This window comes from Nyctibius grandis, chromosome Z (genome assembly GCF_013368605.1).
Source record: "Nyctibius grandis isolate bNycGra1 chromosome Z, bNycGra1.pri, whole genome shotgun sequence".
Lineage (NCBI taxonomy): Eukaryota > Metazoa > Chordata > Aves > Nyctibiiformes > Nyctibiidae > Nyctibius > Nyctibius grandis.
Window position 1 is genome coordinate 667,929 of NC_090695.1, and position 19,180 is coordinate 687,108.

The following is a 19,180-nucleotide window of genomic DNA, read 5'->3' on the forward strand; positions in this document are numbered from 1 at the left end:
AACCATTGCCCTGACACCACCATGGCAACTAGACCAGGGCACTAAGTGCCATGGCCAGTCTTATTCTAAGAGGAAAGAGTGGATTGATTCTCCTTCTGCAATAAACTCAGAAATGGTAGTAATCTTCATCCACCCTGATAGTGGAGTGCACTGAAAGATAGGAAACACGGGAAGTTCCATCTGAATATGAGGAAAAACTTTTTTCCTTTGAGGGTGCCAGAGCCCTGGCACAGGCTGCCCAGGGAGGGTGGGGAGTCTCCTTATCTGGAGATATTCAAAACCCGCCTGGACGTGACCCTGTGCAATGTGCTGTGGGTGACCCTGCTATGTCAGGGGGTTGGACTAGATGATCTCCAGAGGTCCCTTCCAACCCCAGCCAGTCTGAGATTCTGTGATATGAAGCTCTTAACCTAGCTGTTGACTTTCTCTAACCTGTTAAGGGAAGAAACCTCACATCTGGCAAAAGAAAGGCTTCCTTGTGAAGTCAACAGTTAATCTGTTCATCTGCTCAGCGACCTTCAGCATGTGTGCTCTTGCTGATCAGTCAGAGCTCGTATGTGCTGGCTTTTGCCCAGCTTGTAATGAGGGAAGATGGGAAGGAATTGGCAGCATTATTCAAGTGTCTAGGGTGGAACTGGAGAGCTTATAAAGTGTAAAGGGTAAGACCAAAAAGAATATGGGGTTGGAACTGGATGATCTTTAAGTTCCCTTCCAACCCAAACCATTCTATGATTGTAATGGAGTGTGGTGGCACAGGGCATAGAAATTAGTGAATTGCCAAATTTAATCATCTTTCTACACATAGTGTGTTTCCACGTGACATATAGTAAAGTTGATGAGATCTGCTAGGTGATAATACTGCAGAGGGCTTTCTTTTTTTTTATTCTTGCTTTAGAATACAATAGGCTTTGGTCACATTTGAGGCTGGAAGGTAATTTACCTATCTTAAGGTATGTGAGAGTCCAGGCAACTTTCTGTGTTCTTATTTAGACTTGGGTGCTGATGAATTTCCTTCTTTTTTTTCAGATATTGAAAAATATCACGTGGTATGCTGAGCGTGTCTTAACAGAGATCTCACTTGGGAGTCTCCTGATACTAGTCGTGATAAGAACCATCCAGTACAACATGACACGGACGAGGGTAAGGATTATGTGGAATTTTTTTCATTCTGTTACGACCAGTTGACATCTGAATTTACAGGAGGGAAGGAATGGGAAGATCAGCCGTATTAACGAAGCGCAATATTAAGTGGTTCTGCACTTGTAACACCATCCCTGTGTTATTGTTCAATTCACTGAGTAGGTTTCTCTAAAGTCAATGATTCAGGCACCAAACTGCTCATCTTCAGATGAGAAGGAAAAGTTCCTTAGGTTAGTGAGAAGAAATGATTCCTTATAGGTTGTTCGTCTCTATTCAGTTACTCAGAAGTGGGAATTTCAGCTCTAGTTATTGTTAGTGTTTTTATGAAGTAGGACAGTGACTCGGCCATAAGACCTTCTTGAGCTCTAGCAAAGCAAAACTGTTTCAACTTTATAGCCTTGTATCAGGTGTTTTTGTGTGTTTTTCAAACATTTGATTCTATACCTTATCTCAAACCTATAAGCATGATATCATGCACTTTTGAGTATTTTCCACAACTAAAGGCACAGAAGTTTTTGCATGAAAAACGAGCAAAAAATATTTAAATATATTTTAAATTGGAAAACTCAAGGATTTCGCTTTTATGTTCAAAAGAATTGGAAGAAACACAATCTTGGCATATATTTGTAGGTTTTGGAATCTATTATGTTATGTAAATGCATATTTTAGACTTGAATAGGGAAGTAAATCCTTGTTGGATTGGATAAGTGGACAAGTTTGGTTCTGTGAAAACCCTTGACTGTGATAGGGCCATCATTTAAATACTTATCTGGTCAAATAGTTTCAGGGATGCTAACATGGGGACCAGATCAGCTCTGAAGTGTTGCATGGTTATAGTTGGGGGATATATAGAATGCTTTGAAAGAGTTAATAGGGAGATGAGTTATGAAGCAGAAAATTTTAGGATAAGACTACAAAAAGGAGAGAGAGGAAGGGAGAAGGAGAAGAATGTCTTTCAGTATTTGTTACATCTATGATGTCATTGTAAATCAGCATTGCTAAAGATACGAACACATATACGTATGTGTGTATACATATACACTCTGAAATCTGTATGAAAATCACTCTTTTATAAGCTTTATATTTTAAGAAAACATATTTAAAGCATCACCAAGTATATACACTTTACATTTTTGCTGCATGCTTTTGACCATGTCCTTTAAAGCAACATATATTACTCAGTCTTTTGAATGATTCCTGCAATAAGTGTCAGTGTATATCAAAAGGACAGTTTGATGCGGAATTTGTTTTTTTTTCTCTTCTTTCTGACAGGATAAATACCTTCATACAAATTGTCTGGCAGCCTTAGCAAATATGTCAGCACAGTTCCGCTCACTTCATCAGTATGCTGCTCAGAGGATCATCAGGTAAATATAAAACTTCAGAAATAAAAAACTTCTTTTTAAACACATCCTTGCTGAAACTCAGGGGTAGAGGAACTTGAATTTTATATGCCTTAATAGATACTGATGAAATAAATAGGTGAAATGATAATTGAATAACTAAATAATCCCATAATAAATCGTATTTGCTTTATACTTGAATCTGTTCTGAATGCACAGAAAATATTAGTTTCTCTGTTTGGGAAACTTCAGACTTTTGATTCTCTTAACAGAACAACTCAGTAGTTGCTTTCAAACCGGAAGGTTTTCAGGGATTTGTGTGAATTATGCTTTTTTTAGTCACGTGTCACGCTATTATAAAAATGCACTGAGAGGTGGTTCTGAAGGACTGTGCAGACTGGATTTTCAACTTCCTTTATTTCTTCCTCCATATTTGACAAAAGATCTATTTGTTAGATCAGACATAACGCAATGATCATTTTGAGATGAGGCTTGGCAAATATGGGCAATAAAACCTACACACGTGCTTTTCAACTGATAAAGTTTATTGGTAATAAATTGTCACTATCTGCTCTGGTTCTAAAACAGAGCCATAACTTTAAAGAAGTAGACACTGAAATTGAAATATTTTGTATCTGTGCTGCAGACCACTTTGTAAAGGCAGGTAATTGTGCATCAGGCATCCTTCTCTTCTTGTCAGCCAGCCCTGCTCCACACTCCAAGGGAAACCAGGAGGGTCCTTGTTAATACGATCTGGAATAAACTGTTACAGCGCTTGTCAAGTACAGACAGTGTGCCAAAAATAATTAATGATAATTGCGTACCTTTACACTTTGTAAAGGACTGGGTTGACAAGAGAGACATCTTGTTCTCAAACCACTGCTCTTTAGGATTTAATTATCTCCAAGCTCCCCTTCTCTTTTGGAAATGGTTGGTTGTAAAAGTAAGGACAAGTAACCAGGATGAATGCATTGTGCCATTACCTTTTCCCTGTTTGATACTCGCACTTTTCATACCCTTGGCAGTGATAATGAGCGTTCAGAATGTGAATTGAAGCTATTTTCCCATTACGTGTCACAGACGTCTTAAATACGTGCTCTCTTTATGTCTCAAATCATAAACATGGAGTCTGAGTTTTCCGAGCATTTGCATATGTTGGCCTCTGAAATCATAGATCCCAGCATGGTGTGAGGTACGCTACCTTGACGCTCAAAAACTTGGTCTGGTTTTTAGTGTGATACTTTGTTTTCCACTTCAGAGATTTTTTTCTATGTTCCCGGTTTCTGATTTTGTTCCATTTTATTGTACTGCTGTTTCTGCAGACCAAAGCGAGACGTGTTCCTCTGGTTATATATGGGCCAGAAAGAGGTTATTTTGCTAGTCCTGTTACAGCTGGCTGTTATCACCACTCAGTAGTCATCTAGCGTAATTGCATGTGTATTTCTGTATTTCATGTGTTGATCTGCTGGAGGGCAGGAAGGCTCTGCAGAGGGATCTGGACAGGCTGGATCGATGGGCCGAGGCCACTGTATGAGGTTCAACAAGGCCAAGTGTCGGGTCCTGCCCTTGGGGCACAACAACCCCACGCACTGCTACAGGCTGGGGGAAGAGTGGCTGGAAAGTGCCTGGTGGAAAAGGACCTGAGGGTGTTGGTTGATGGCAGCTGAATATAAGCCAGCAGTGTGCCCAGGTGGCCAAGAAGGCCACCAGCATCCTGGCTTGTATCAGCACTAGTGTGGCCAGCAGGACTAGGGCAGAGATCGTCCCCCTGTACTCGGCACTGGTGAGGCCGCACCTCGAATCCTGTGTTCAGTTTTGGGCCCCTCACTGCAAGAAAGACCTTGAGGTGCTAGAGCGAGTCCAGAGAAGGGCAACGAAGGTGGTGAAGGGTCTGGAGCACAAGTGTGATGAGGAGCGTCTGAGGGAGCTGGGGGTGTTTAGTGTGGAGAAAAGGAGGCTGAGGGGAGACCTTCTCGCTCTCTACAACTGCCTGAAAGGAGGGTGTAGCGAGGTGGGGGTCGGTCTCTTCTCCCAAGTAACAAGCGATAGGACGAGAGGAAACAACCTCGCGTTGTGCCAGGGGAGGTTTAGATTGGAGATCAGGAACAATTTCTTCCTGGAAAGGGTTGTCAAGCATTGGAACAGGCTGCCCAGGGCAGTGGTGGAGTCCCCATCCCTGTAGGGATTTAAAAGCTGTGTAGATGTGGTGCTGAGGGACATGGTTTATTGGTGGGCTTGGCAGAGCTGGGTTAATGGTTGGACTTGATGATCTTAAAGGTCCTTTCCAACCAAAATAGTTCTATTCTGTTCTGTTTGGCTTGGCCTTTGTCAAAATGTTCTGAGTTGGAACATGGATGTCTACTGTTCAAAATTTAAACTTGTGGATCCAAGTAAACACACCGGAAGGCTGCGTAGCCATTCAGAGAGACCTGGACAGGCTGGAGAGTTGGGCAGGGAGAAATTTAATGAAATATAACAAGGGCAAGTGTAGAGTCCTGCATCTGGGCAAGAACAACCCCATGTACCAGTACAAGTTGGGGACAGACCTGTTGGAGAGCAGCGTAGGGGAAAGGGACCTGGGGGTCCTAGTGGACAACAGGATGACCATGAGCCAGCAGTGTGCCCTTGTGGCCAAGAAGGCCAATGGCATGCTGGGGTGTATTAGAAGGGGTGTGGTTAGTAGGTCGAGAGAGGTTCTCCTCCCCCTCTACTCTGCCCTGGTGAGGCCGCATCTGGAATATTGTGTCCAGTTCTGGGCCCCTCAGTTCAAGAAGGACAGGGAACTGCTAGAGAGAGTCCAGCGCAGAGCCACGAAGATGATGAAGGGGGTGGAACATCTCCCTTCTGAGGAGAGGCTGAGGGAGCTGGGTCTCTTTAGCTTGGAGAAGAGGAGACTGAGGGGTGACCTCATTAATGTTTATAAATATTTAAAGGGCAAGTGTCATGAGGATGGAGCCAGGCTCTTCTCAGTGCCATCCCTTGACAGGACAAGGGGCAATGGGTGCAAGTTGGAACACAGGAGGTTCCACATAAATATGAGGAAAAACTTCTTTACAGTGAGGGTAACCGAACACTGGAACAGGCTGCCCAGAGAGGTTGTGGAGTCTCCTTCTCTGGAGACATTCAAAACCCGCCTGGACGCGTTCCTGTGTGATATGGTCTAGGCAATCCTGTTCCGGCAGGGGGTTGGACTAGATGATCTTTCAAGGTCCCTTCCAATCCCTAACGTTCTGTGATTCTGTGATTCTGCAAGCTCAGCTGGATTATTTTGATTTAACTGGGTTATGAAATGGGTAAGCATGTGGTCTGCTGGCTTATCAGAAGAGGTGGCAGCCATCAGTAGAGGAACAGCAACCTCAGTACCTTTGCACACACACGTTTCAACTCGGAAACATGAAAGGAGCCTTTATGTGCTGTGAGGCCTCTCCCTGCACCAGCCTCTTCCAGGCTTCTCAGATGTGGTTTTCACCGTCTGGAATGGCATCTTTGAGGCAGATAGACTCCCCGATGTATAAGACCCATCTCAAGACCCAAGGAAGGATTTGCAACATCCAGAAATTCTCTTGCACTCCTTGTATGCAATGTTTCAACAATCTGCTGTGTCATTCTGGTGCCTTATTCGTAATCTCTCTAGACATGCATAGTTACAATGAGACTTCAACATTGCTGCTTGATTTTAGTTGTGAAATAATTGTGCTAATATTCTTATTGAAGGCAGACAGGCTTCTGTTGTTGCTTAACACTGGCGCATGTGGAAAGGAGGCAATAGGGGTGAATGGCAGAAAACAGGGGAAAAAAAGTTCTATCATGTTGAAATTGTCTGTCAAATTCTCTTTCCTTTATTGTGTGAAGGAATAACAAAGCCACACTAGAAATGCACCAAATAGAGAGAGAGACCTTAGAGCAAACACATAGTACTGGCATATTTGAAGCTCATAGTTCTTCCAAAGTTGAAAGCTCTTAGTAAGTAGAATCATAGAATCATAGAATGGTTTGGTTTGAGAGGGACCTTAAAGACCATCTAGTTCCAACCCCCCTGCCATGGGCAGGGACACCTTCCACCAGACCAGGGTGCTCCAAACCCCATCCAGCCTGGCCTTGAACACTGCCAGGGAGGGGGCAGCCACAGCTTCTCTGGGCAACCTGGGCCAGTGTCTCACCACCCTCACAGCAAAGAATTTCTTCCTCATATCTCATCTCAGTCTCCTCTCTTTCACTTTAAAACCGTTCCCCCTCGTCCTGTCACTCCATGCCCTTGTAAAAAGCCCCTCTCCAGCTTTCCTGTAGCCCCTTCAGGTACTGGAAGGTGCTAGAAGGTCTCCCTGGAGCCTTCTGTTCGTTGGTTTCTGTATGGCTTTTAGCAGAGAGACTTTGCATGGGACCTGAGCTGGCCAGTGTTACAAAGAATAACCAAACAATATCCTACCAACTGTAGTGTGGTAGGATAGGAGTCTGCGAAGGATGCTGGTTATACCAACCATTGGGTGCCAGCAGGGTTGGAGTTGTATTTTTATAGTTGCATATAATGTAAGGATAGGTACAGAAAATGGACATACTCATCAACTGAAAAAGCAAACCAAAAATGCAATACAATGTATATTATATCATATATAATATGATATTCTTACATAGTCCAAAAATATTCCACGCTCTTATTTTTAAGCTGCTGCCTTGTTGTAGCCAGATGCTCCATATTAGTATAGTGTAGAAATTGTAATGAAGGAGGTGAATTTAAATTTAAAACTGAAGCAGAAAATCAAGAGCAGGGTTTAGGGAATGTGTTTGATTTACGCCTTCCCCTCAGTTTTTATGCGTAACGTTGACTGAAGATCTTATTTTGCAGGTAGAAAACCGTGTATCTGGACAATAGGCAAAAAATGGTCACCAAGATTGGGATTTAATTTCTCACTATGATCGTGATTCCTTATAAATCAAAAGACCTTACTATAAAAATGTATTAAAATCTGTTGTAAAATTTCCTGTAGGACATGACAGGCTGGCAGGAAGAGTCAGTTCCAGGGGCAGCCCGTCTCCAATAAGACTTTACTGTTAGTATGGTAACATTTTCTTCTCAGGAGCTTTACAACCTTGGGTTCCCTGGCAGGCTTAAGCACTATAAAAGAAGGATTTTAACCTGATATCCTCTCAAGATACACAGTTTTGTTATAAAGTTTCATTTATCAAGAAAAGCAATAGGAATAAATAGTTATGAACACGTATCTTTCATAAGAAATTGATGTTTTGAGGCATACATTGTCCTTTGTTTTCCTACCTTATGAAGTCTGTTAGCCACTATTATTAAATTTAGCCAGCACTGGTGGACCCAGCTTGATCCATGATGCCAACGCAGAATATTTATATTTAAATTCCAATTCTGGTTCTGCCATCAGAGTTGAAAGCATCGCTGAGAGAATAAACCACAATATCCATAATGAAAAAGTGTTTTCTGTGAAAGAAAAGACTAAAAAGAAGTTGGTACTTTATATTACATAAAGTATTTTAGGGTATAGGTTTTTAAATTAAGTAGCTATGAAACACTTAATTTAAAATCTGCTTAGCAATACAACTGAATAGACAATCATAATTTAAGCCTCACCAGATGCTCTAATGATGCCTTCCTTAATGTGAGAAGTAATTCCATTTCCATGCAGGCTTTTTCCTAATCCTATTCTGAGCAGAGACTGACAATTGTTTTACATTCTGAAGACTGTTTTCTATGAAAGAATTATCTGAGAATAATCAATATAGTGTACTTGAGAGCTCAGTAAAATACAACTTCATAATGGTGGGTAATTTGTATCACGTTCCAGCAAGCATGAAAATTGACAGATTTGTATAAATCTATCACAAGTGGCTGCTGGAAGTAAAAAGAGATGTAATAGATGTTCTATAATAGGATCTAGGGCAATATTCATTTAATGTTGAATGTCCTCTGATGTAGACTGCCCTGACTTTGCGATCCTTCCCTCCTCTATCCACTGGTACCACTGGTTTGTTTTTAAATGCACAGAGCTATTTTATCAGCTCAGTGCCAAGGGTGATATTGCACTGCGCTGTGTCTCGCTCATATTTGTGGAGTGCTGACATTTGTAGAATCCTTAAATTATATTGGTAGACTATTTTAAAAAAATAAAATTAAATGTTGATGGTATTATTGTCACAGGTGACTACCAGAAGTGGCTGTAGAGTCCCAAAGCAACAAAGCACAACCAGCTGGAGAGTTACATACCCACAATGAGGGCAGGTTTTTTCCTTTGCTTAGTTTCTGTTCTACAATTCCCAAAAAGGAAAACCATGCACCTGACTAGCATATTAGTGCAGGTATTTGGTTTGTCACTTAAAACTGCAAGTCAGTTAGCATTAATTCATAGAATCATGGAATGGTTTGGGTTGGAAGCGACCTTAAAGACCATCTAGTTCCAGCCCCCTGCCATGGGCAGGGACACCTTCCACCAGACCAGGTTGCTCCAAGCCCCATCCAACCTGGCCTTGAACACTGCCAGGGAGGGGGCAGCCACAGCTTCTCTGGGCAACCTGGGCCAGGGTCTCACCACCCTCACAGGAAGGAATTTATTCCTAAGATCTCATCTAAATAATTCCTTTCGCCTGTTTGGAAACAGCTTTTGTGATATTCAGCTCTTCTACCTCCAGCCTGCCAGCTCTGGTGTGTGTGGCACTTGGAAATGAGGAGGAGAGTCTTTCCCTCAACAGCTGTATTCTGACATCTCATTGCCGCGTCATTCTAATAAAATCAGTGACAAGAAGTTGACTGATTACTTAAGGCAAACGCTTTTCCCATGGCTTCATATATTGGAATGTTTGCTGTTTTCTGAGCAGGCATGTACCACTAGAGGTTCCCATACACCTCACTAATTAGATGTGCACGTTTAATGTTAAATGACTTCATGGAACTAGAAGCACCATCCAGTTTCCCTTTTTTCCCTGCACTATCACCGCAGCTGTTCATGTGCAGGGCTCTGTGAGCCACTAAGAACACTTTGTGCGTTGCACTTCTCCCTGTTAGATGACTTAAGGAAAAGATGGCACCTCATTGTATCAATGTTATATTTTGTTGATTTCTTTGGCTATCGTAGTAGTTCAGTGGGATTCAGGGAATGATGTGAAGCAAGATGTTTCTGTCATCCTCCTGATGCTCATAGGAGTCAAGTGGAATGAGGAAAAAAGGTGTGCTTGAAAGGGATACGGATCAAAGACTTGACCTTGTGCATGCTGGAGGGTGCAGGATGTTGTCCTTGAGTGTCCTTGTAGCACTGCTATACCTGTTATGAGAGGAAAGCGTGAGACGTAGAGCCGGCTGTACTGATTCTGTTCCTGTCTGGAAGACGCAGAGATGGTAACTCTGCTTCTCACTGGTCAGCCAGCCTTGAAGCTGATGGTGATGAATGCTCTGGAGCATGATGCTGGGCACTGGAGTAGTTCAATGCTGGGTTTTTATTATGATTATTTTTAAACAGAGCTGTAAGTAGCATGCTTAAATATCCATGCTTTATAGTAAAGGATGGCTGCATCGCTGCGGTTGCCTGAGTCTCTCATCTGAGAGGAGGCTGAAGCCCTTCTTTCCCTTTGCGCTCTTCAACAAAGTCTTCATCATTTTGTAGAATTAATTATGTTTCATAAGCTCCCAAGAAAAATTCCCATCCATTCTGATACGTGCTGCTGTCTTTGAGAAGATTCACCTCCGCAGACAAACCAGTTGTTTTACCATTTTCTATGTTAGTAATTTAGTTTTTCTGCTACGGTTTCCTCTTATAGGAGTCTTGACAGGATTTTCTTGAGTGAAAATATTTATGACAGTTCTTTCAGAATAAGAATATGTGATGTTGCTTTAAACTGCACTTCTAAAGCTCAGTTTAAGATTACGCTGGATTAAAAATTGTGTTTAATTTGTAACGTGAGTTTCTGTCAAAGTGTTGTATCGCTACTACAATGTATTTATTAATAATTAAGTACTTACCAACTGCAAGTGGCTTTGATCAGCAAATTTTGTGCTGAATGAGAAAAAAAAACTTACAGTAGTTAATGCTACAGAGTGAAAAATACGTGTGGTATGAGGAGAAAATGCATTTCTCATAACTGTTTTTTTAACTTGACTTTTTCCTCAGGGACTCTGAATTTTGATAACAGATGCATGTAGCTCTGTATTTTATATTCCTGCGTATGAAACCGTGTAGCTACTTTTTAAAAATATGGAGTACTGTGTATGTAGAATCTAGTGATTTCGAGTTTTTCAGCCGTTTTTCAGTGATGACCCTAATTGCTCTAAGCAAAATTCAGAGCTCTGTAAAACTTTTGTGATTAAACCAGTAACTCCAGGTTAAAAAGTGAATTATAAAAACATTTGCCATGAAATTTTTCTTCTATTTTAGCACACAGCTTTTAATCATTTAAGTGTGCGCCTTGTTCTTGGCTACTGGTATAATTCTTGAACCCTTGGGTTTGCAGAAATAAATACTAGTTCATTTGCAGAACAGAGTTCACTGCTTATCCAAGAATGGGTTTTGCTTACGATATAAATATCTCTTGGGCTTGTGAATTTGAATTTTAATTAGTTCACAGTGTCCCCTAATAAAGTAAATTTTTCTTCCAATGCTTTTATCAGTCACCTTAATAGAATTGCACGTCTTTGTAATGTTCCCTGTGTTATTTGATGAGTGGACGACATTGCATTTTTCCTGACTATATTTTCTCCCCACCTTTTTATAGGCTGTAAGTAATCAGATTAATTATTAGTACTGTCAATTTTCATATCGTATTGTCCTTAAAGGAAGAATGCATATTACTTCCTCTGCTTTCCCCTAGATTATGGCAGTTATTGCTTTTATAAATTAGGGATAAGGAGGAAACTAATGAAATTTTTCACATGTTGCTGTGTTTAGCAGAATAATGATGGCTCTGTGTTAATTAAATCTGCTACCATGGCCTTTTTTTCCCTGACCTATGAGAATTTATTGCAAATATTTTTTATTTATTTTATATATATATAGGTGAGGTGTTTTTAAACCTAACCTTTCTTCAACAAGGATCTCTGTGTATAGAGCAGAAGACATTTTCAGTTTGCCAGGCATTTGTTTATTCAAATAGTCCAGTTTATTCAAATAGTGAGTTCAGCAAAGAAGAAAAACATATATGCAGCAGTGAGATATGTGTGATCTGACCCGCTTATTAGGGGCCACATTCAACTGAAAAATATGAAATTGTTCATGTGGGAATGCAGGAAAATTACAATTTACCAATAAATGTTTTTAACAGTGCCAATAATGAGATGTAATTGCTGGCTCAAAACTCATTAGGTGGCTCACGTAGGAAGATAAACAAATTTCTCTCCCACGTGGCTTTACACTCTGTGAGCATTCTGGTTTTCCTCCCTTTTTTATTTTTTCCTTTGATGTCCACAGCGCTTTTGGGAAGCTCTTTTAACATATAGCTTCCTCTTTCATTGGAGAACAGTGGTGGGACAGTTGGTGCAGAAAACTAGTGAAATTGAGGTACCCAAATCAAAGGCACTTCTTAAGGAGAAAAACTTGAAAAAAAAAAAAGCTGCGATCCTGCATGAATGCTTCAAAGTTGTTTGGTTTCTAATTTAATTCTCATTTGAAAATTTATGTATAGGAATAGAAGAGTTGCGTCTCCTACAGGAATTTTGGTTTTTAAGTGGTAAAATTTTAGCTTAGTAGGCATTTCAAACTTTAAATGCGATGCGTAAAGTGAGCAAAAGAAACTAGGTGAATAGAATTACAGACTGGTTTGGGTTGGAAGGGACCTTAAAGACCATCTAGTTCCAACCCCCTGCCACAGGCAGGGACACCTTCCACTAGACCAGGTTGCTCCAAGCCCCATCCAACCTGGCCTTGAACACTGCCAGGGAGGGGGCAGCCACAGCTTCTCTGGGCAACCTGGGCCAGTGTCTCACCACCCTCACAGCAAAGAATTTCTCCCTAATATCTCATCTCAATCTCCCCTCTTTCAGTTTAAAACTGTCCCCCCTCATCCTATCACTCCATGCCCTTGTAAAAAGTCCCTCTCCAGCTTTCCTGTAGCCGCTTCAGGCGCTGGAAGGTGCTAGAAGGTCTCCCTGGAGCCTTTTCTTCTCCAGGCTGAACAGCCCCAGCTCTCTCAGCCTGTCTCCAGAGCAGAGGGGCTCCAGCCCTCTGAGCATCTTCGTGGCCTCCTCTGGACTCGCTCCAACAGCTCCATGTCCTTCTGTTGGGGGCCCCAGAGCTGGACGCAGCACTGCAGGGGGGGTCTCCCGAGAGCGGAGCAGAGGGGCAGAATCCCCTCCCTCGCCCTGCTGGCCACACTGCTGGGGATGCAGCCCAGGACACCGTTGGCTTTCTGGGCTACAAGCGCACGTTGCCGGCTCATGGTGAGCTTCTCATCACCCATCACCCCCAAGTCCTTCTCCTCAGGGCTGCTCTCAATCCATTCTCCACCCAGCCTGTGTTTGTGCTTGGGATTGCCCTGACCCACGTGCAGGACCTTGCTCTTGGACTTGTTGAACTTCATGCGGTTTGCACGGGCCCAACTCTCAAGGCTGTCAAGGTCCTTCTGGATGGCATAATAGGGTATACGATACTTCTGTTAAACTCATTTTTCTGGCTTTTTTCTTACAGCAGGGGAATGAATGGTGTTAAATTAGAGCTGTTTTTCAGATAGGAAATTTCCTAAAATTGTTCTGAATTTAGGAGCCAGAACCTTTTGACCCTGTGAAACCTTATTTTGGAAAAGTCTTATTTCAGAAACGGCAGCTTTTGTTTTTCAGTAATCAAAAAGCAACATAATACAAGAAAGACGTCAGTGATAGAGTTACAGTGTAATAGCCAGCTTACACCTTTATTTATGCATAATATGCAAACTAGTTCACAGAATCACAGAATCAACCAGGTTGGAAGAGCCCTCTGGGATCATCAAGTCCAACCATTGCCCTGACACCACCATGGCAACTAGACCAGGGCACTAAGTGCCATGGCCAGACTTTTCTTAAACCCCTCCAGACATGGTGACTCCACCACCTCCCTGGGCAGCCCATTCCAATGGCTAATGACCCTTGCTGAGAAGAAATGCTTCCTGATGTCCAACCTGAACCTCCCCTGGCGAAGCTTGAGGCTGTGCCCTCTTGTCCTATTGCTAGTTGCCCGGGAGAAGAGGCCAGTTCCTGCTTCCTTTATTACTTCTCTTTTGCTACTGTTGTAACAAGGGATTTCCGTCACTTAGAGCTGCGTGGCTCTGACGATGCTTTGAAAACACGCAGGTTTGCAGCGTACCATGCATCTGGAGCCCGGCCTTTGGGTAGGCTTTAATGCCACCATAAGAACGATCAATAGACCAGTCTTTTATATTCTGCGTTCAAATCTTAATTGGACCCTTAAATGAAATGTCGGTTTACTGATCTCTTAATCATAATAGAGGAGTTGCCATAATAGCAAACCCTAGAGGAAAGAGGCTGCTTCTGCTCTCACACCGGTGTACATCAAGAGACTTCACAAGTCAAATTTTACAATCATAAAAGATCAAGTTCTGAAGGGGGTTCTTGGAGTTAACGTCCTGTGGCCAGAGCTGTTAAATCCTGAACCCTCTGAGCATCAGCTTGCCTCTTCCTTTTTTTTTAACCAAAAGAAAAGGAAAAAGGATTTGAGGGTGATGAACAGATTCTCTAAACCTCTGCAGATATTGGGAGGGGCATAGTCACAAATCCTTGGTTTCTGATAGCGAAATGTCAATATCTCTGGTCTGAGATGTTCAAGAATAATAGGTAGTTTTTCCTCCTCTTCTGCATGACACATGGATTGTCATTGTGCTAGAAGGAAATGATCTTAACGAAAATTATGGCAGCAGTATGACTAGTTTCTAAGTGTTCTAAACAAGACCATTTTTTTTAACGTCAGGCTTATGTTGGGTTTCATTGGCGATGCTCATGGTGCAGGCCCTGAGCATGAAGGATGCCCTGCAGCCCTGGGCTCTGATTCAGTACTTTGGGGAGACCTGCTGATACAAACTGTCTTTTAGTAATTCCTGTCCCTGGATATTTTCATCAGACATCACGTCACTAAAATAAACAGGGAAAAAGCATCTTTCTGTGGACACAGCTTCAGGTGATTTATCTGCAACTCAACCAGCTTGTTTGATTTTCTCTGTTTGCTTTAAAGCAGTTGCAAATGACCTGTTCATCCCAGCAAACTTTCATTACCATATAGTATTCTGGCTGGTGAATTTGTTGCTTTGAAATACTTGTGCTAATTTTTTCCCCACCATATCTTTCGCTTTGGTGGCATTTACCACGTGCTGTATGCCTTAGATTTTAGCAATACATTCTCTTCAGCGTGGAAGGCCACAGAACTGATTGGTTGAGATTGCCTCAAAAATAAGAATTAAAAACTTCAAAGGTATTTTGCTTTGAATGCTGCTTGACTTTGAAATAGTTTTGTAGCATTTTAATTTACAGGAGAAAATATTTGTTTCCTAACCTGGATATAAAATGATACTCTATTTATGAGAAACTGCTTTATAATGAGATTTTTTTTACCTCCCATGCAGTGCAGTATGTTACAAAGGTGATAATCCCATTTTTATTAGATGTTCCAAGTAGAGTCAAAACTAATGGCTTCTCAGGAAAAGGACCTTCATGAGATTCTCATGTTCAGGCTGTGTTTGAAAGAGGACGTTGCGGGAATGGAAGATCAAACAGCTCCAAGCCACTGCATCTGAACTTTGCTTTTAATCTGTGGACTGTCAGTAGTAGAAGTTGGGTGCTCAGCAGGATACCTGGAGAGATTTTGGTGTCAACTGGTTAACCTTGAGTAGCTTTGGCTTGCTCTTTCATGAGCTGTTCGCAGAGCATAAAACTGCTCTTCGTCTTCCACTCTGTCACTGTTAGTTCTTTTATGGAGGTTCCTGAATCTATGGAGTGGCTTTTGTTGGGAGACAGAAGCAATTTCTAAAGATCTCAATAGCGTTAAATAAAAGAAACATATGCTGGCCTTATTAGTAGCTTGTTGACCTAGATTAGCTGTGGGGAAGCTTATAAGCTGATCAGCCATTCCAAAATTGGGAGGTGTCATTGCAATTAGTAGGAAAGGCTGTGACAAAAGGGGAGACAACAATTGTTCAGATAAGGGAAAAGAGAATATTATTAGCAAAGGTCCTCTTGCTGGCATGACTTAGCAATGTAAATATAATGAAGTTTTTAATGGGAATGAAGCATCCTTTGTTACTACGCGTTGAGTGTAGTTGTGGTCAAACGTATTAAGATGCTGCGTTAGCTCTGTCAACAGAAAGAGGAGTACTCCATGTGGGCTTGCCTGGTTTTGCCTGTGTGTAACATATGGAGGTGAGGTTTTAGGCTGATATCAGCTGTTTCCAACATGGAAATATCATTGAACTTGGTTTAAGCCTGGTTGAACCTGCTGGGGATTCGGAACATGCACCTGATGGGACAGTAATACTCCTGTCCCCCATCTGGCGTGAGCAGTTGAGTGCCCTGCATGCCATTAGAAGTGTTTGGAGCCCAGGACACCCGAGCTCATGGGTTATGGAGATTTCCCAGATGGACAGACTCACATCTTTATTGGGAGACAGACTGGATCAGTGTGAACCATGGAGAGGTCTTGGAGAAACTGTTGCTTTGCTCTGGCTCAGGGTCTTCTCACATGAAGCAGAGTGGTTGCATTATGTTATCCTCCGCTCTGCGTATAATGGCACAGGACTCTTTAAAAATGCCGTTGTTGATTGCTGACCTGGCTTTAAAAGGTTTTTAAATCTATACCACTCTAAAAGCTCAGTTTTGGACAAGATGGTTCTTCCTTCTGTTGACCAATTTGTGTGTCTGCTGACTTCTAAGGCATCATGGTAGTTCTGTCATTTTCTGGAAGGAAGTCATTATGACAACTCGTTAGTCTTCTCCCATCGAGGAAATTGTGCGATACTTCAGTGTCTTACAAACTACGAGTCATCTCTTGGCAGAATGTGTGATTAAATGAATGTGATCCAAAGTAGCACAGAATCTTGGCTGTAGAACTGAAGTTTATTGAAGTCTTGTTACCTGTTTCAGGGAGTCTAGACCATCACACAGATACGTGGATGTGATGGAGAGTTGCAGTTTGGAGGCAGATGGTCCGGTTGTCCTATCTTTAATTGTTGTCAGTGGCCCATTCATAGTTATTGTTCCACATAAGCTCTTTGGAAGCAGTACAGTTTGATAAAACTCTTCAAATTGGGGAGTTAAACTTTTCTTTTTTGGTGGGACCTTCCAGCTTTTAAAACTGTCGATCTTGCAAATCTGTTATGCTGGAGAGAAAGAAATATTTGAGGAAATTTGTACAGAAATAACTAGTTTTGTGATAGTGTTGTTTTACAGATGAATTTACAGAGTAGGCTGAGGTTCTGAGTTTTGTCATTTAAGTTTTCTGCATGTTTAACAGCGAAGCAAAACTGAGAAAGCAGCATTATTCCAGTTCTGCTAGTGCAATTTTGATTTCTGTTAGCCGACCTGGAAAAAAAGATTATTGCCACTAAAATGCTTGCTGGGTTGTATCTGACTGTATTATTTGGGTGTCTAATGTACAGTACACTGAAAATGTGAATCTTACAGTTTTTGCATTTTAAAAAGTGTAAATTTATAGCAATAAATTGTCCTGCATAAGATTTTCTGAGGTTTAAAAAACCAAGGGAATTCTGATAGTCTTTTAGAAACTATTCTAGTAGAATCCTAGAACCTGCAGTCTTGTCTTCTCAGTTTGTTTTGAACTGAATATATTTCTAGGATGCTGTTCCTTAACAGCAAGAGGTGACTCAAGATAATGACTTGCTTGAACTTTTCTTTCATCTTCAGTTGCAGGGTATTTGGCCCATGAACCACTCCATTCAGATAAAACATGTACTCTTTCCTTTTAAGAAATTGTCTCTTTGGAAAAAAATGTGGACTATGATCTAAAGGAGTGAGTAATGAACTTGCAAGGATTTATCTGGCAAACTAACACGGTATTATGGCTGTAAGTAAGCATTACTATGAAAGAAAAATATAGCATTGATTATATTTTTTTTTTTTTTATCAGGGTGCTGCTTATTTCACCTCGAGTGCACCCTCAGTAAGTTCACAGATGACACCAAGTTGGGCAGGAGTGTTGATCTGCTGGAGGGCAGGAAGGCTCTGCAGAGGGGTCTGGACAGGTTGGATCGATGGGCCGAGGCCACTGTGTGAGGTTCAACAAGGCCAAGTGTTGGGTTCTGCACTTGGGTCACAACAACCCCCCGCACCGCTACAGGCTGGGGGAAGAGTGGCTGGAAAGTGCCTGGTGGAAAAGGACCTGGGAGTGTTGGTCGATGGGCAGCTGAATATGAGCCATCAGTGTGCCCAGGTGGCCAAGAAGGCCACCAGCATCCTGTCTTGTATCAGCACTAGTGTGGCCAGCAGGAGTAGGGCAGGGATCGTCCCCCTGTACTCGGCACTGGTGAGGCCGCACCTCGAATCCTGTGTTCAGTTTTGGGCCCCTCACTCCAAGAAAGACCTTGAGGTGCTGGAGCGAGTCCAGAGAAGGGCAACGAAGGTGGTGAAGGGTCTGGAGCACAAGTGTGATGAGGAGCGGCTGAGGGACCTGGGGGTGTTTGGCCTGGAGAGCAGGAGGCTGAGGGGAGACCTTCTTGCTGTCTACAACTACCTGAAAGGAGGGTGTAGCAAGGTGGGGGTCGGTCTCTTCTCCCAAGTAACAAGAGATAGGATGAGAGGAAATGGCCTGAAGTCGTGCCAGGGGAGGTTTAGATTGGAGATCAGGAACAATTTCTTCATGGAAAGGGTTGTCAAGCACTGGCACAGGCTGCCCAGGGCAGTGATGGAGTCCTCATCCCTGGAGGGATTTAAAAGCCGTGTAGATGTGGTGCTGCGGGACATGGGTTAGTGGTGGGCTTGGCTGTGCTGGGTTAATGGTTGGACTTGATGATCTTAAAGATCCTTTCCAACCAAGACAATTCTATGAGTTAACTGATGTCCTTATACATGCGTAACATTTTTCCAGCTTTGCAGTTCAGTGAACTTAATTTCTCTCTCTAGGCCTGTGAAGCCAGGATAGGTATGAGTGGCTGCATGGAGGGAAGTAGAGCAGTTACTGGTAACACCCAACTGAACTCTGTCAGTGCCCTCCAAATTTCTCCTCAAAACCTTCCTTTCCACCGCACATGGAAATTTTTATTTTGTTCAGACCCCACTCTTAAGTGAAGATTTCCAAATAGGCTTTTCTAACTGATTTTAGGAGTATGAGATAAGTTAATGAAATTTCTGAGTCCCTTAAGTACTCGAGCCAAGGTATTTCCCACCACCATGTAATTTCACCATAGTTTGCATGGGTTGCAGAGAGAATATTGCACTTTGAAACATCTGGCAATTTTAAATGGAGGGTGGAACTATAGGTACAGAGAAAAGAATCAGGATTTAACAATTTTAATGTGCATGAGGTCTTTCTAACTGTTGAATGACTCAACCTTTTTAATGGTAATGGCCTTCAGCAAGTTTAGGAAGAACAGGCTTTTAGGTAAAGTAAATACACTTAGTTCTGCAATGAATAAATAAATTTGCTGTGAAGTTGTGTAGAGACATGTTTCAGTAACTCATTAATTGTGCTCTTGGGTCCGCAAGTAGGTCTTTCTCCAAATACCACGATTTACGTGGGCTCAGATGGAATTAATCCTTC

At 42.1% G+C, this 19,180-nt stretch overlaps 1 protein-coding gene across 4 annotated transcripts in view; it reads left to right on the top strand.

Moving 5' to 3' along the window:
• Nucleotides 1–19,180, top strand: part of DYM (dymeclin) — a 254,432-nt gene that overhangs the window by 123,483 nt on the left and 111,769 nt on the right. For all 4 annotated transcript variants that reach the window (XM_068422796.1, XM_068422795.1, XM_068422798.1 and 1 more), the window contains exons 12-13: nt 1,027–1,140; nt 2,413–2,507. In XM_068422796.1, coding sequence (XP_068278897.1) covers nt 1,027–1,140; nt 2,413–2,507 — 209 coding nt within the window. The remainder of the gene's footprint in view (nt 1–1,026; nt 1,141–2,412; nt 2,508–19,180) is intronic.